The sequence below is a fragment of the Caretta caretta genome, chromosome 21, assembly GCF_965140235.1.
Source record: "Caretta caretta isolate rCarCar2 chromosome 21, rCarCar1.hap1, whole genome shotgun sequence".
NCBI classification, from domain to species: Eukaryota; Metazoa; Chordata; order Testudines; family Cheloniidae; genus Caretta; species Caretta caretta.
In genome coordinates, this window is record NC_134226.1 from 14,090,618 (window position 1) to 14,106,642 (window position 16,025).

At 53.3% G+C, this 16,025-nt stretch overlaps 1 protein-coding gene across 2 annotated transcripts in view; it reads right to left on the minus strand.

The window, feature by feature from the left end:
- Window positions 1-16,025, minus strand: part of CACNA1S (calcium voltage-gated channel subunit alpha1 S) — an 89,969-nt gene that overhangs the window by 48,002 nt on the left and 25,942 nt on the right. For both annotated transcript variants that reach the window (XM_048826884.2, XM_075121904.1), the window contains exons 7-20: window positions 15,294-15,397; window positions 13,897-14,045; window positions 12,300-12,381; window positions 11,314-11,474; window positions 10,636-10,861; window positions 8,985-9,192; window positions 8,659-8,779; window positions 8,119-8,233; window positions 7,865-7,958; window positions 6,548-6,617; window positions 5,533-5,665; window positions 5,057-5,186; window positions 2,833-2,892; window positions 169-275 (exon numbers count right to left, since the gene is read on the minus strand). In XM_048826884.2, coding sequence (XP_048682841.2) covers window positions 169-275; window positions 2,833-2,892; window positions 5,057-5,186; window positions 5,533-5,665; window positions 6,548-6,617; window positions 7,865-7,958; window positions 8,119-8,233; window positions 8,659-8,779; window positions 8,985-9,192; window positions 10,636-10,861; window positions 11,314-11,474; window positions 12,300-12,381; window positions 13,897-14,045; window positions 15,294-15,397 — 1,760 coding nt within the window. The remainder of the gene's footprint in view (window positions 1-168; window positions 276-2,832; window positions 2,893-5,056; window positions 5,187-5,532; window positions 5,666-6,547; window positions 6,618-7,864; window positions 7,959-8,118; window positions 8,234-8,658; window positions 8,780-8,984; window positions 9,193-10,635; window positions 10,862-11,313; window positions 11,475-12,299; window positions 12,382-13,896; window positions 14,046-15,293; window positions 15,398-16,025) is intronic.

The following is a 16,025-nucleotide window of genomic DNA, read 5'->3' on the forward strand; positions in this document are numbered from 1 at the left end:
TGCCCAGGTGCACCCCTACCATCTGCAGCATCAGTTACTGGTCGTTGCTGGAGGCACGACACAACGGCCTAACCCGTTCTACGTCTCTATTTCCAACGTCGATGGCAGCACTGCAGATGCCCTAGCCTCGGCTGAATGGGCAGACCTGTTGCTACAACAGGTGCTTACTCAATTCCCATGGAGATGAGGGAGACGGCAACCACCAGCAGATCCAGGATGTTGAAGTAGTTCCGGCAGAAGGACCCCTTGTGAAGGAATGCGCCGTATGCCGTCATCTGAAGGGGAGCAGAGGAGAGTTAATGGGAAGGGGGCAGATCCCCTCTGATCCCCTTTCTTTTTAGTGACTGCTGCTCATGAAAGAAGCCAGACTGGAGCCCTGGAGACTTAGGTCCTCTCTGGATCCTCAGAATAGGCCCAGCAAAGGAAGCTTATCATGTACCACCGAGACTCGGCCCCACCCCACAGGAGTCTCTCCAGGGAGTTCCTTCTCCACAGCCTGTTCTTGGCCCAGCTGCCGACTGTGATGGTGGTTTTCTCACACAGACACCTGTGGCCAGGGAACTGGGCTGAGAGCCATTAAACAAATGCTTCCCTGGGGCTACCAACCAGCCACAGTATAGCATGGCCAGCAGTGCCTTCTCCGACTGCTCCATCTAGGGCGGGACTCAGGAGCAGAGCGGGTCAAAACTCGGCATTTCTGTTTCATGGGAAATTTCAACGCATCATCATTTGGTTTTGTTCCCGACTGGAACCAAAAAAAAATTTTCAAAATATACCATGAAATGGGAATTTTGAAAAATGTTGGTTTTGGAACATGTTGAAATTTTGTTTTATTTTATTTTATTTCTTTTTTCTGTTTAATATTTTTATTTTTATATTATTTCATGACATGTCTGTAGCATGCACCACGACTACTAGTGTGGTAAAATGACAATCGTTTAATTAGTCTATTGTTTTCATTTTAACTATTTAATAACGGATGCTTCAATCTAGCAGAGAAAGGCATAATATAGTCCCATAGCTGGAAGTTGAAACTAGACTAATTCAGATTGGAAATAAGGTGTAAATTTTTTACAGTGAAGGTAATTAACCATGGAAGCAATTGACCCAAGGTCATGGTGGAGTCTTCATCACTGACAATTTTTAAATCAAGAGGGGATGTTTTTCTTAAGGCCTTCTCGATGTTCTACGGTTTGTGTCACATAGTAGGTCAAACCAGACGATCGTAATGGTCTCTTCTGGCCTTGGAATCTATTAATCTGTCCATTTTTAAAGCACTTAAGGACAGCTGCTACTTAGCACTCATTGAAACATCTTCTCTTCTCTTCTAGATCAAAACGTCTCCTGTTTGCATTGTAACTCCCGTGTCAAACTATTTCATTACAACACAAACAGGAGACACTTTGATCTAAAAGAAAAGAGAAGATGTTTCAATCCACGCTAAGTGGCAGCTACCCTTAAGGAGTTTTAAAATGAAAATATTGAAATGATATTGCTACTAGGGCTGCCAAGCGATTAAAAAAAACTAATTGCGATTAATCGCACTGTTAAACAATCATAGAAGACCATTTGTTTAAATAGTTTTGGATGTTTTCTACATTTTCAAATATATTGATTTCAAGTGCAACACAGAATACAAAGTGTACAGTGCTCACTTTATATTTATTTTTGATTACAAATATTTGCAGTGTAAAAAACAAATGAAACAGTATTTTTCAATTCACCTCATACAAGTACTGTAGTGCAATCTCTTTATCATGAAAGTTGAACTTCAAAATGTAGAATTATGTACAAAAAATAACTGCATTCAAAAATAAAACAATGTACAACTTTAGAGCCTACAAGTCCACTCAGTCCTACTTCTTGTTCAGCCAATCGCTCACACAAACAAGCTTGTTTACATTTGCAAGAGATAATGCTGCCCGCTTCTTGTTCACCGTGTCACCTGAAAGTGAGAACAAGTGTTCTCATGGCACTGTTGCAGCCGGCATCACCAAAAAAAATCTACATTTGTAAGTTGCATTTTCACAATAAAGAGATTGCACTATCGTACTTGTATGAGGTAAACTGAAAAATACTAGTTCTTTTATTTATCATTTTTACAGTGCAAATATTTGTAATAAAAAATAATATAAAGTGAGCAGTGTCCACTTTGTATTCTGTGTTGTAACTGAAATCAGTATATTTGAAACTGTAGAAAAACATCCACAAATATTTCATAAATGTCAATTGGCATTCGAGTGATTAACAGTGCGATTAAACCTGCGATTGATCACGATTCTTTTTTTTTTATTTAATCGTGTGCGTTAGTGGCGATTAATCGACAGCCCTAATTTCTACTATTATATTATGACTTGTCACAGTAATAGGGCATATTATGGGCCTTCATGAGTGGTAGTTGCTGGTTTGTATTGATGGAAACATATTATGCACTATTACTCCTGCCATGGTATGAAATAATGTAAAAATGAAAAAAGAAAGGACATCAACTTCTAAACAACATTTTTAAAAACTCCAAACTTCTTTTTTTGGGGGGGGCAGGAATTGTTGTCAAAATCGACACAAGTTCATGACAGATTTCAGTTTTGGTGAAACTAACAAAAAACGTTTTGAGGAAAATGTTCCAGCTGTACTTAGGAGGCCCCCCAAGCGGTGACAGTAAGTGGCACAGGCTGGCCAGCGAACCCCCCAGTGTCTGTCTGTGTGCAGCGGCAGCCTCAATCAAAGATTCCCCATTCACTGCAGCCACTGCTGGCTCCTGCCGCTGCTCCGGCCCGATCAGCAGTTTCCCATCGCTGCACACGGTTTCCAGGCAGATGGGGTGTGACTCACCTTCAGGACTATTTCAACTGTGAACACGGAGGTGAAGCCGATGTCAAAATATCCCAGAACCTGAAGATAAAAATCAAACAGAGGTTTTGGTAACTCAGGAGACAGGATGTTATTGGAACGTCCTACAACCGGGGGCTCTGGCAGACAGAGGGCACGCTGCCCCGCTGAATCGAAACTGCACCCCTGGTGCTATTCATAAATACAACAATAATACATACATGCTTTGCACTGTGACTGCTCCTTTCGCGCCAGCATCTTTATGACACTAATGAATTAAGCCTCCCAGCCCCCACAGCAGTTAGGAAAGGTCTATCCTTGGCAGAGCACAGCAGTCCAGTGGTTAGAGCCCAGGAGCCAGGATTCCTAGCTACTGTTCCCAGCTTTGGGAGGGGAGAGTGTTCATAGAATCGTAGAATATCAGGGTTACAAGAGACCTCAGGAGGTCATCTAGTCCAACCCCCTGCTCAAAGCAGGACCAACCCCAACTAAATCATCCCAGCCAGGGCTTTGTCAACCCAGGCCTTAAAAACCTCTAAGGAAGGAGATTCCACCACCTCCCTAGGTAACGCATTCCAGTGCTTTACCACCCTCCTAGTGAAATAGGTTTTCCTAATATCCAGCCTAGACCTCCCCAATGCAACTTGAGACCATTGCTCCTTGTTCTGTCATCTTCCACCACTGAGAACAGCCGAGCTCCATCCTCTTTGGAACCCCCTTTCAGGTAGTTGAAGGCCTCTATCAAATCCCCCCTCACTCTTCTCTTCTGCAGACTAAACAAGCCCAGTTCCCTCAGCATCTCCTTGTAAGTCATGTGCCCCAGCCCCCTAATCATTTTTGATGCCCTCCACTGGACTCTCTCCAATTTGTCCACATCCCTTCTGTAGTGGGGGGCCCAAAACTGGACACGATACTGCAGATGTGGCCTCACCAGTCAGTGTTCTAGTGGTTAATGCTGGTGATTTAGGGTCAGGACTCCTGGGTTCAATTCCTGGTTCTGGGAAAGGACCATGGCCTAAGGTGTCAGGATTTCTGGGTTCTTTTCCCAGCTCTGTAAGCATCTAGCTGGGTGACCTTGGGCAATTTCCCCTCTCCGGGCTGCAGTTTCCCTATGAGTAAAACAAGGTTAGTGATAGTGCTTTGGGGTCCTCAGATGAAAGGCGCTACACGTCCAAAGTATTACAATCCAAGACAATTTAAAGGTGGGGAAACTGAGGCAGCGCTAGGGACAGAAGCCAGGAGTCCTAATTCCAGTTTTTTAGAGCAGTCCTAGTTTACCTCCATGGAAACCTGAGCTGGCAGTCCAGAGGCAGGGAGTTGTTTTATTGAGACATACCCCAGCTGGTTCTTGCAAGTGAGCTGTGCCCCAGAGGAAAGCAAAACCACCCAGTCCCAAGATGCCAGCTGGTGTGAGCTGGGGGAAAACTCCTTCCTGACCTCAAGTATGGTGATCGGTTGGATCCTGATCACGTGAACAAGAACCAGCCAGCCAAGCACCTGAGAGAGCGGATCCTTGGTGGCACTTCGGCACCCTGCCCAATGGCCCACCTCCAGCTGTGGAGTTCTGATGAATAACTCCATCCACACTTGCGGGGTCTCCGAGTGCTTCACAGGGCAATGTACTGCTCTGTGGGCATCCCGACCACTCCCCGCACCACAGGGGCCGAGCAGCTCCCAGCGGGGAATGAATTTAACCTCACGGGGTAGCTTTATTATCCCTCTGCTACAGACGGGGATGGTGAAGCACAGAGAGGAAGTGACTTGCCCAAGGCCACAAAGTAAAGTTAGTGCCAGGGCTGGAATGAGAACTCAGAATCCCCTGCTGTAGCCATGGAACAGGCTTTCCTTCCAGAGCCAGGAAAAGAACCCAGGCCTCCTGATTCCTTATCCCCCGCACTAAACTCTCCTTGGACACAGGCATGCTGAACCGTTGTTCTAGAACTCCACAACTCTCCTGGCAGAGCCAAGAACAGAACCCAGGAGTCCCGACTCAGAATTTCCTCCTCTAACCATAAGCCAGGAATAGACCCAGGGGTTCCGTCTCCCAATCCCCTGATCTAACCACTAGACAACGCTTCCCTCTCAGAGCCAGGAAGAGAACCCAGCTGTCCTGATTCCCAGGCCGCTGTTCCAAACTCTCCCTGGGCACAAGGCAATAGCCTGGCAAGCAGCTCCCCTGAAGCTGCACGTTTCTGGTGGCTCAAACTGCTTTCCCCATCCTGGCCACCTGGTTCCTGAAGGACTCGGGCCGGATGGGATCCTCAGCCGCCAGGGAGACGCTGCTGAGCAGAATGAAGAGCAGGATGAAGTTGGTGAACCAGGTGGCGTTGACGATTCGGTGGCACAGCACTCGGATCCTGGGGAAGGGAGAGAGGGGAGGCAGGCTGAGACTCCGCTCCTGTGCTGGCAAAGCAGCAGTCAAAGCATTGTCAGCTCCAAGGGGGCTAAGGGACAGCCCAGGCTAGAGCTCGGGGAGTGGTGCACCTGGGGAGATCCCCGCGTGAGTCTCGGGGGTGGCACCCCTCACTCTGTGGGCCCGGCACGCTTGTACCCCGGGACAGCTTGTGGGCACAGATGGCTCCAGAGGCTCTAACAGCCCGCAATAGCTAAAGGAATTGCTGTAGCTCCCTCGGGAGGTCCCAGGTTCTATGCTCGCTGATCACTGCTGGGTTTCGGACAGATGGGAGGAGAAGCAGCACCTACTTGTTGGTGGGGCTGAAGATGAAGAAGGCGCTGGCTTCGGGCATGGGCACTGCTTTCTCCTTGAGCTGCAGCTCTGCCAGGGGGCGCGGCCGAGGGCTCAGGGGGATTTCGGGCTCATCTTCCTCGTCGTCACCTGTGGAACAGCCAGAAAGTGGGAAACATAGTCAGGGGAGCTCGCATGTTGGGGTCCTTCACTTAGCAGCAGCCAAAAACAAAAAACTTAGCAGACGCTGAAACTTAGAGGTAGAGAAGGTTCCCTTGGCCCCTGTCCGTCCTGGGCAGCCAATGAGGGATTGTTCTCGTAACCATCCAGAGTCCGGAGTTGGGGATGATGAGACCGCCGTGGTCCAGCAGCAGGGTGAGTCCGCAGAACAGCTCTGACCCTCCATGCAGGGATCAGGAACATGGCATCTGGCCATGTTTCCTTTTATGCCAGGCAGAGAGAGTGTGGCCACCACAGTTAGATGAAGGGCTGTGGCTCCCCTCGCATCCCACAGCCCCTGGGGTACTCACAATCCCACTGTGGAGCAAGATGCTGCTTGCCATTAGAGACCCAACGTCCTGACTTCAAACCCTCCTGGCCAAAACCAGCTTCCGGCTCCCATTGCTCTCAGTGTGTATGTGGGGGAGGGGGGTCCCCCATCTTATGCCTCCTATTGCGCCCCCTAGCGGGCAGTGGGACATGACCCTCAGTGAAGCAAGTAACACCCCACAAGCAATGGAAGAGGCATGTGCAGAGTCTGGTATCCCCCCCAGAGAGAGCTAGAACTCCCTGATCACACCCCCACCCACATTCACAGACCAAGCGCTGCAGAGAACTGCACCGAGTTTATTCCAGCTCGGCGTCCGCTGGAAACAAACCATGTGGCTTTCTGCATCATAATAAGCCACTAGCTGAGCTGCACTCTTGGGACCAGAGCCCTCGAATGGGATTTCTCTCTGCCAGCCACCCCAACCCTTTCCATCGCTCTCTCCACCTCTCCGGCTGGAGGCAAGGATCAAGCCAGAGCCTTACCTGGGAAGTCCGCAGAAGGGTAGGGGTCTTTGATCTCATTAACGTTTGATTCAAACTCATCCACTTTTAACTGAGAAGGAGAGAGAGCGGTGAGTAGCTGAGCATCCCGGAGAAACCACCCGTGGCACTGCCTTCCCCAGGCCAGCGGGACAATGCTGCACAGCGAGAGGCAGGGAGACCTCCCCCCATGTCCCATTGGGGCAGGCGCCATCTGTTTGTTCTGTGTCTGTACAGTGCCTGGCACAATGGGGCACCGACCTACCACGGAGGCTCCTAGGCAGAGGCGGATTAAGGTTCCCTGGGGCCTTGGGCCAGAGCAAGTGGGGGGCCCCTCCGCACCCCTTCCGCCTGTGGCCCCACCCACAGCCCCACCCCTTTCTGCCCCTTCCCCCGGGACCCGCCCCTGTTCTACCCAGAGTCCTCCCCCCCCACTGCAGCCCCGCAACCCCTTTTGCTCCTTTCTGCCCCTCCCCCCCACCCCCCACTGCAGCCCCAAGACCAGAAAAGCTCTGTCCCCTGCCACGGCTCTGGGGCCACAGCGGGGCGTGAGAGCTCCTTCAGTCCCAGGGCCGTAGCTGGGGTCTGGATGCTGGGACTTCCCCCGCCATGCCCTGTGCTTCTGCGTGGGACCAGGGTCTGGCCGCTGTGGGGGGGGGGACGTCCCCCGCCCATGGGGCTTCCCCAGCCCCACCCGCCGGCGGCTGCAGCTCCAGGCTTTCACCACCAAGAACAGATTTTTTCCGGGGACCCCCCACCCCCGTTGGCTGGGGCCCCAGGCCCAGTGGCTAATCCACCACTGCTCCTATTGCTACCACAATACAAATAATTAATAATAAACACCCGAGGCAGGGGAGCCAGGATCACTGGACAAGGGCCTCTGACGGGCCCTATGTGTGTGTGTGCGTCTGTGAACCCGGGTGTGTAGAAAGACCTTGAGTGGAAACTCCACCGAGACAGCCCCTTGGTAGAGGACCTTTGATCCTGGGCCTGTACCCCCTGAGTCTCCGTCCCCCCCCCGCATTCTGGGAGGGGGCAGGGAAAGCAGGCTTTCTCGTCAGAGGAATGATCCGGGCCTGCAGGGCATACAGAATGGACGTCTTGCTACAAGTCTCCGGAGATGCGTCTGCTGGAGCTCAGGACTTTGCCCCCAGCCCTTCCGTGGGCCCCGGGGAATCCCCCTCCCTCCCCACATGGCTATCCACCTTTCATGCGCGACAGGGCGAATAATGGGAAACCATTAGTGCTCGGGAATGTACGCCTCAACTGACGGGGAAAGTTCCCCTAGACCTTTGGCCAGACGAGCTCAGCGGCACCGACCTTGGCTGTGGTGGGGATTCCTTCAGCCTTGGCTTTCTGCTCCAGCTTCTTGGCCAGCAGGAGCTTTTCCTCTTCTGATTTCTCTGGGTAACTTCTGGACGGGGGGAACCGAAAAGGAGAGGTGGGGAGTGAGGCCACGGCAGAGACCCAACGAATGCTGCTGAGATGATGCCCGAGGCCAGCAGCTCGCATTGATTTGTAAGCCCTGAGCCCTTGGGGGTTCCTGCTTTTGAGCAGCAGGGAGCAACACTGACCTGGACATTTTCCTCCGCTTCCTCTCCTCGGCTTTGGCTTTCTGGGCAGACGTCAGGCTCTCAGCCTCGGCCAGATTGTCCACAGCGATGGCCAGGAAGACATTGAGCAGGATATCTGAGAGGGGATGGGGCTAAGGAAGCTTCAGGAGCATACACATATGTGGGGGTTGCCTCTTGTGAGGAATGAGTCCCTTCCATGGTCGGGGCTTAGCGAGAGCCTGTGCGGTGACACTAAGCAATGTATGCAGGCAGCAGGCTCAGGAACGAGCCCTCTGTGTACCCATGACAGCTGCCTCTTGGCTGTCACCAGTGAACCTCCATTGGTGTCAGGAGTGGGATCCGAAGCCATGAGACCAAGAGAGCTACCCAACTGATTTTTTCATCCCTTTTAACCCCCACTCCTGGTACTATGATGTCTGAACATACCATACCCAGCCCCATAGCCCTTCCCCGATGTGTACTTGAACCTAGGCGTGACTGTGCTGGACAAGACAAGAAAACGCCCAGCTATTAAGCCCCTACTGGCTAGAGAGAGGATACAGTTCCCACAGACGAAGAGGATGATGAAGTAAATGCAGACCAGCATGCCGGGGAAGGAGGGCCCTCCATAAGCCATGATCCCGTTGTACATGATTGAATTCCAGTCTTCTCCAGTCAGGATCTGGGAGACAGGGTGAGTGAGAGAACAGGTCAGGTAGAATCATTCCACTGACCACTGGACAGTCCTGACTCCTTGTTTCCTGCTCTAACCACTAAGTCACCCTGTCCCCCAGAGCCCAAAAAAGAACCCAGGTATCCTGACTCCAGCCCCTCCTCTATGCGTTAGACCAGCCAGCTTGATGCCCGCTGCACCCCATGCCCCGTACCTGGAAGACACTGATGAGCGCCTGGGGGAAGTTATCGAAAGTGCTACGCAGCACCTCCACGTCTTCAAAGTCGTACTTCCCGCCGAAGAGCTGCATCCCCAGCAGGGAGAAGATGATGATGAAGAGGAAGAGGAGGAGGAGCAGGGAGGCGATGGAGCGGACCGAGTTCAGCAGGGACGCCACCAGGTTGCTCAGAGAGGTCCAGTACCTAGTGCGAGGAGAGGCACACAGGCTGCTTACGGCGCAGGGCACCGCTGGGGCACACAAGCAGAAATGGGGGGCAGGGTGTGCCCTGCTCATTTTGAGAGGGACACGCCATCATCTCATCCCCGCTTGGCCGGGGGAGGCCCTCACCAAATGTCTCCTGTGTGGTCCTGGGGCCAGGCGTTAGACAGGAGATGAGAAGAATAATGCCTAACTCTTCTGTAGAGCTTTTCATCTGTGCTGTAGATCTCAAAGTGCTTTGGAAAGAAGGCCAGATTCATTGTCCCCACCTCACAGGTGGGGAAACTGAGGCACTGGGCAGGGACATGACTTGCCCCAGGTCCCCCAGCAGACCAGTGGCAGAGGTGGGAATAGATGCCAGGTCTCCTGATTCCCATTCAAGAGGGCTCTCCACTAGGAAACACATCCTAGTGCTCAGTTCCTGGCTTCACCACAGATGTCTCATGCGACCACGGGCCTGGCACTTAGCCCCTCCATGCCTCCGTTCCCCATGTGTGAAACAGGGATAAGGATGCTGACCTGCCGCACAGGGGGCATGAGGAGGAATCCATTGCTGGGAGGCACTCTGATGTTATGGTGGTGGGGGCAGATAAGTACCTACCTAGACAGGTCTGGGGAGCCAGGTGAACCCCATGCCCCGCTCCCGCCCCCCATTTTCATTATTGCCACCAAATACCCCAACCTAGGGAAGTGAGGTTAATGAATCCCGTGGCATTCTCAGCTCTGTTGTGTCTCCGGGACCCCTCTGGCAGAGTGGGCTCCTGCCCCTGCTCCGGGTAGCTGTGAGGAGCCTCAGTGGGTCCCAAAGGACAGGCTGAGCTGTTGGTTTGTCTCATGGCAGGAGGGCTCAGACCCTGCACTCTCTACGCCTTCCTTCCAGCAGGGCCGCAGGTAATGACTCAGAGCGCGGTATGCCCCTCCACTCACAGGGCAGCCTGATCAGCTGGGGGCTGATGGCGGTGAGTCAGTGTCAGATTAGAGCCCCGAAGTTCTGCGTCCAAGCCCCTCTCCTCCCCTTGCTTTGACGTGCTAGACCCCATTCCCCTCCCAGAGCCGGGGACAGAACCCAGGAGTCCTGGCTCCCCGCCTCCTGCTTTGACCCACTAGACCCCACTCCCCTCACAGAGCTGGGGAGAGAACCCAGGAGTCCTGGCTCCCAGCTCCCTACTCTGACCTACTTGACCCCATTCCTCTCCCAGCGCTGGGGAAAGAACCCAGGAGTCCTGGCTCCCAGGCTCCCTGCTCTAACCACTAGACCCCACTCCCCTCCCGGAGCTGTAAACAGACACTAGGTATCCTGAACCCGGCAGCTCATAGTTGTGGTCATGCCTGAGGCCTCAGAAGGGGTAAGGATAGCCCAGCCTCCCCGTGCAAGCCCCCCTGCCCGTACCGCCTGACCCCAGGCCGTGGGGACAGGTGTCCCCACCTGGTTATCTTGAAGATCCTCAGCAGGCGAATGCACCGCAGGACGGAGATGCCCAGGGGCGACATGACGTCGATCTCCACCAGGATAACCTCCAGGATGCCGACGCACACCACGAAGCAGTCGAAGCGGTTGAAGAGGGACATGAAGTACTGGTGCGGGCCCAGGGCGTACATCTTCAGCAGCATCTCGGCCGCAAAGAGCGACAGAAGCACCCGGTTGGCGCTGTCTGCAGGCAGTGAACCCGGGCGGTCAGCGCTCTGGACCGAGGCGGCAGATCCCCCCGGTGGCCACTAGCGGCTGCTGGTGAGACCACCTCCGCCGCCTCCCTCTCACTCCGCCCCCCTGCTGCCTCCCTGTCCCCCAGCCTACGATCCCGGGGCAGCGCAGCCGGGAGGAGGAGGAGGCTGACTCACACTTACCTGCCCAGCTCCTAGCCCTGAGCAGCGGAGGGGAAACACAAGACCGGGAGGAAACTACCCGTGCACGCCGGCACGCTTGTGCGTGTGCACGGTTGCACGGGTGTGGTGCGCAGGTGCATGCATGCGTGTGCATTGGTGTGTGTGTATCTATGTGGGTGTTCACGCCTGGGCAGGCGGGCACACCCCCCCCCCGTGCGTGCAGCTGCACTGACCTGGCAGTGTCCTCGGGGGCTCACCGGCACCGGGCCGCCCTGCTCACCTTGCACGCGGGTCAGCCACTCGGGCTGCCAGTGATGCTCGGAGGCGATTGACAGGGTGTTCAGCGAGATGAGCAGAATCACCAGCCAATAGAAAAACTTGGACTTCACCACTTCGCGGCACTTCCTGCGGAACAGGCGGTTCCATCGCCTCCACTGCCGGCTGGAGAGACGGGCCAAGAAGGGTGACTTTGGGGCTCCCTGCCCCCCAGCCCCAGAGGGCAGAGCCATTGCAAAGCGCCCTGCCCACTGGCTCCTAGGGACCCACGCGAACGCATAGGAGAGGGGTTCTGCAGGCAGGGTTATCGCTTCGCCCCATCTAGCATCTTTCCTCCATCCCAATCTATTACCGGCACGGGGTCAAAGTCCCCACTTAATCGCCACGATGGCAAATGGGGATGCACCAGGGTAACAGAGGAGATGCTGGTGCGTTAATGAACAACTTGTCTCAAAGCCCTTGGGAAGCGTGCTTCATTTATCCCCATTTTACAGGTGGTGAAACTAAGGCACTTGCCCAGGGAATAGAACCCAGGTGTCCTGGCTGCTCGCCCAGCGCAGTATGCATGAGATGCCTTCCCTTCCGCATGGCAGCCGGCCCTGTGCGTGCTCTGGAGAGGACGCTGTCCCGCCCTTACAGAGTGCACTGGCATCACCTGTTCATCAGTCGGCATGACCTCTGATTGCCTGACACCACTCACGCAGTTCCCAGAGACCTGGGATGTGCTGGGTGGGAGGAGGGACTGGGGAAAGGAGCTTGACGCACGGTCCCCCAAAAGAAGAGGCCGGATACCACCTGCACTAGCCTTTTTCCGGAGCCAGACATAGCAAAATCCACCTTTGCATGGGCTGCACTGATCATGGTGTATCCCCCCCCTAACAAAAACACCAGCTCTTCTCATAGGGGATCTTACAACGGGATTGATTCCGAGAGCAGGAGAGTCGGGGTCCGGCAGAGACAGAGACAAAGAGTGTGTGTGCGTGTACTCACAAGAAGAGAATCCATTTGTTCATGCCCTCAATTTCATACAGGCTCTCTGTCTCTGAGCCCCCTTCCTCTGACGGCAGCATCCCTATGAAAGAGAGAGATCTTCAGTGAGCTGGGAAACCCCTCACGAGAATGGATTCCCCCTGGAGAGCCTTCCAGAAGCACATCTGGAAGGGGAACTCTAAGGCTATGTCATCACTGCAATCGGAGGTGTGATCGCAGCTTGTGTAGACTCACCCGAGCTAACTTTAATCTAGCTAGCTCAGATGCTGGAGTGGTGAAATCAGTACGTAATTACTCACGGGGTTATTGCAGCTTCACCTGCTCTGGTAACCGAGCTGGCTAGATTAAAGTGATTGCACTGCAGATACCCCCTGAGAAGCAAATCTGCAAAGGAAGGGCTCCCCTCTAATAACTCCCTAAGAGACACAAACCTCCCCAAGAGACATGTCCACACTCAACAGAACAAGTTTGGGAAGGAGGGGTCTTTTGGCATCGTAATGTGCAAAGAAACGGAGAGACACTAGACACCATGGGAGTGTAACCAGTGGCAATAGAGAGCAGGGAACCAGCGAGGGAGTTCAGAATTGTTATTACATATAGCTCCACAGCTGTGTAAAATGCTCCTGTCACGGAGTGTGGGGGAGTCCAGGCCCTGCACCCCTCTTCCTGGGATCCACTGAGACTCTCAGCCAGCCAGTAAAACAGAAGGTTTATTGGACAACAGGAACACAGTCCACAACAGAGCTTGTGGGTACAACCAGGACCCCTCAATCACGTCCTTCTGGGGGAGCAGGGAGCTTAGACCCCAGCCCTGGGGTTCCCTGTGTTCCTCTCCCCAGCCCCAAACTGCCCACCAAACTCACCCAGCAGGTTCCCTGCTGCAGCCTCTGTTCACATTCCTGGGCAGAGGTGTTACCCCCCCCCTCCCCCCCTGGCTCAGGTGACAGGCTCTCAGGTCTCCCATCCCCAGGGCACATTCCCAGGTCAACACTCCCCCCTCCCTGCTGAGTCACATCGTCACAGCTCCACAGAGTAAACAAAGAGCCAAGGGATTATATCCAAGCAGACAACAGCACCCCAGGAGGTAATGGGGAAGGGGAGTTTGCCAATAACGCTTTTCTATAGCGACTTCCACTTAAGGCTCTCAAAGCCCTTAGCAAATGTGAATAATTTCAGCCCAAAATGGGCAAGTATTAGTACATCCCACTACGCATGGGGAAACTGAGGCACATATTGGTGAAGTGACTTGCCCAAGGTCACCCAGTAAGTCAGTGGCAGAGCCAGGAACAGATTCCAGATTTCCCAAGGCCTTGGCCTGTCCTGTGCCATAAGACTGTCTTTCCTCTCCAAAAACTCTTCCTCTCTGGCAGGTCTGAAGCAACTTCTAATCCTTAAACCTGGATAATGTCAAGGGAGGGCAGCCTCCCCCAATGAGTAAACTAAGAGCCAGTGCACACCTCCCCCCCCGCCCCCCTTTGCTCCTCCCACAGACACACCCCACCCCCACCCCAGTGGAAGATTTAACTATTCTCCAGAAGCGAGAGGGAAGCCAGGCCCGGGCGTGTCCTGCCTGGCTTTGCCCAGGTGAGGATGATACCTTCTCCCCTGGCCCGGTGGCTGTCCATGACTTCGGCATGGGTGATCCAGTCCATGTAGCCCTTCAGATCCTCCTCCAGCTGCTGCTTCTCCCGCAGCTTCTGGAACGTGCCCCGTGACTTGGCCTTCTCACGCTCCTTGGTGAACTCCCTGGAACAAACCCAGATGGCTGGCATGAGGCAAATGGAGAGAGGGCGGCTTCAAGCCAGACCTTGCTCACGGGACACGCTCATCAAGTGTGTGCCACGTCCCATTCTAGTGGCTGGTCCCCAGAGAGGATAAGAGCCTACTACTGCTGCCAGCTAGTGGAATTACTCCTTTAACACAACTAAAGACTGAGAATGGATCAGTCCTGCCTTTTACCTTTGTAATATAATACAAAATTGGAGGAGGAGGAAGAGGAATACAGACCTAATAACAGGAAATGCTTCCCTATTCCTCATTTTTTATTATCATCCTGTGGAACTCCTTGCCACAGGACACCACAGAACCAGCTACTATAGCTAGATTGTAAAGAGGGCAGGTTAACATTAGGAGTGCTAATGGCTGTCCCCACTGCTGCTGTTGAGGCACACAGGATGATCCAATACTGGAAAGCCTTGAGGAAATCATACAGAGGGTCAGAGCTAAAGGGGAAGCTCACACAGCTGGAGGGTGCAGAGAGATTGCCAGCTGTAGCCCACTTTCCCACGCTCTCCATAGTAAAGGTGACCTGTCAAGGGCGAATAACATCAGGCTTGGCTTTTTTTTACTCCATTCTGGGGGATAAAGCCGGCCTGGAAAGGACGGGTGGGTTTGTTTTCAGTGGCATTTTACCCGCTTGCTTTAATCAATGTCTTGTCTATGCTGGAAGACTTGAGGACTAGTAGGATTGTGACACTGCAGGGACCAAGACGTGACAGCTGGTTAACTGAGAAGGGAAGGGAGTTTTACAGGGAATATTTAAAATAGCCGTTGGGGCAGGGACTGTCTTTTTATTCTGTGTTTGCACATCACCTAACACCAGGGGTCCTGGGCCAGGATGGGGCCTGCTAGGTGCTACCACAATACAAATGAATAATTACAATGTGTTCATTGTCTGGCTTTGTTAAGGCTAGGGAGAAAAGCTCTCTGTATTAAGAATTCCACCGTCCTGTCCCTTCAATTAAGGGCTGAGAGCGTCACCGCTCCACATTCCTGAGTCCTCCAAAGAGTCCTCCAAGAGAAAAGGGAAGACAAGGCTTGATAGCCAAGGTACCAAGGAAGAGGGGAAGAAGAAAACAGAAGAAAAAGGTAAAAACCCCTTTCAGGCTTTCTGTTCATATCCCCAAACTCAAGAAGGGCCCAGCCCCTCCCTCGGGGCAGAGATCTGCTGGGACCAAGAGATAAGAGGGCAGCACCGCTGCCCATGTGCCTTACCCACTGAGCACACCCAGAACCAGGTTGAGAACGAAGAAAGAGCCCAGCAGAATGAGGCTGACGAAATAGATCCAGGGCCACTCGTTCCCGATGGCGTCGTTCACCTGAGCAGGACAGAGGCAGATGAAGGTCCAGGGGGAGAATCAAATCCACCTGGCTCAGGTAAGCCCGTTATTGGAGTAGCTGAGCGCCTCACAGTCTTTCCGCACAAGGAACTAAGACACAGAACGAATAAGAGACTTGCCCAAGGTCACACTGGGAGCCTGTGGCAGAGCAGGGAATCGAACCTGGCTCTCCCAGGTTTCAGATTTGTCCCTACCCATCGACCAGCCTTCCTCCCAGGAACCCCTAGGAGGAAGAAGGGCCCAGTGGTTAGGGCACTAGTTTAAGGCTTTGAAGACCCAACTCTCTACTCTGCCACAGCCTCCTTGTGTGACCTTGGGCAAGTCACTTAGCCTCTGGGCCTCAGCTCCCCATCTATGCAATGGGAATAATAGCACTGTCCAGCCGCCCTTCCGGGCATATGTGTATGTGGGTGTGGGTGTGTGGGGGGGTAACAACGATGAAATGCTTTGAGATCTAATGGTGAAAAGCACTGCATAAGAGCATGCATCCGATGAAGTGAGCTGTAACTCACAAAAGCTTATGCTCAAATAAATTGGTTAGTCTCTAAGGTGCCACAAGTCCTCCTGTTCTTTTCCTTTTCATGGCTGCTACTCTGAAACCAGAGCT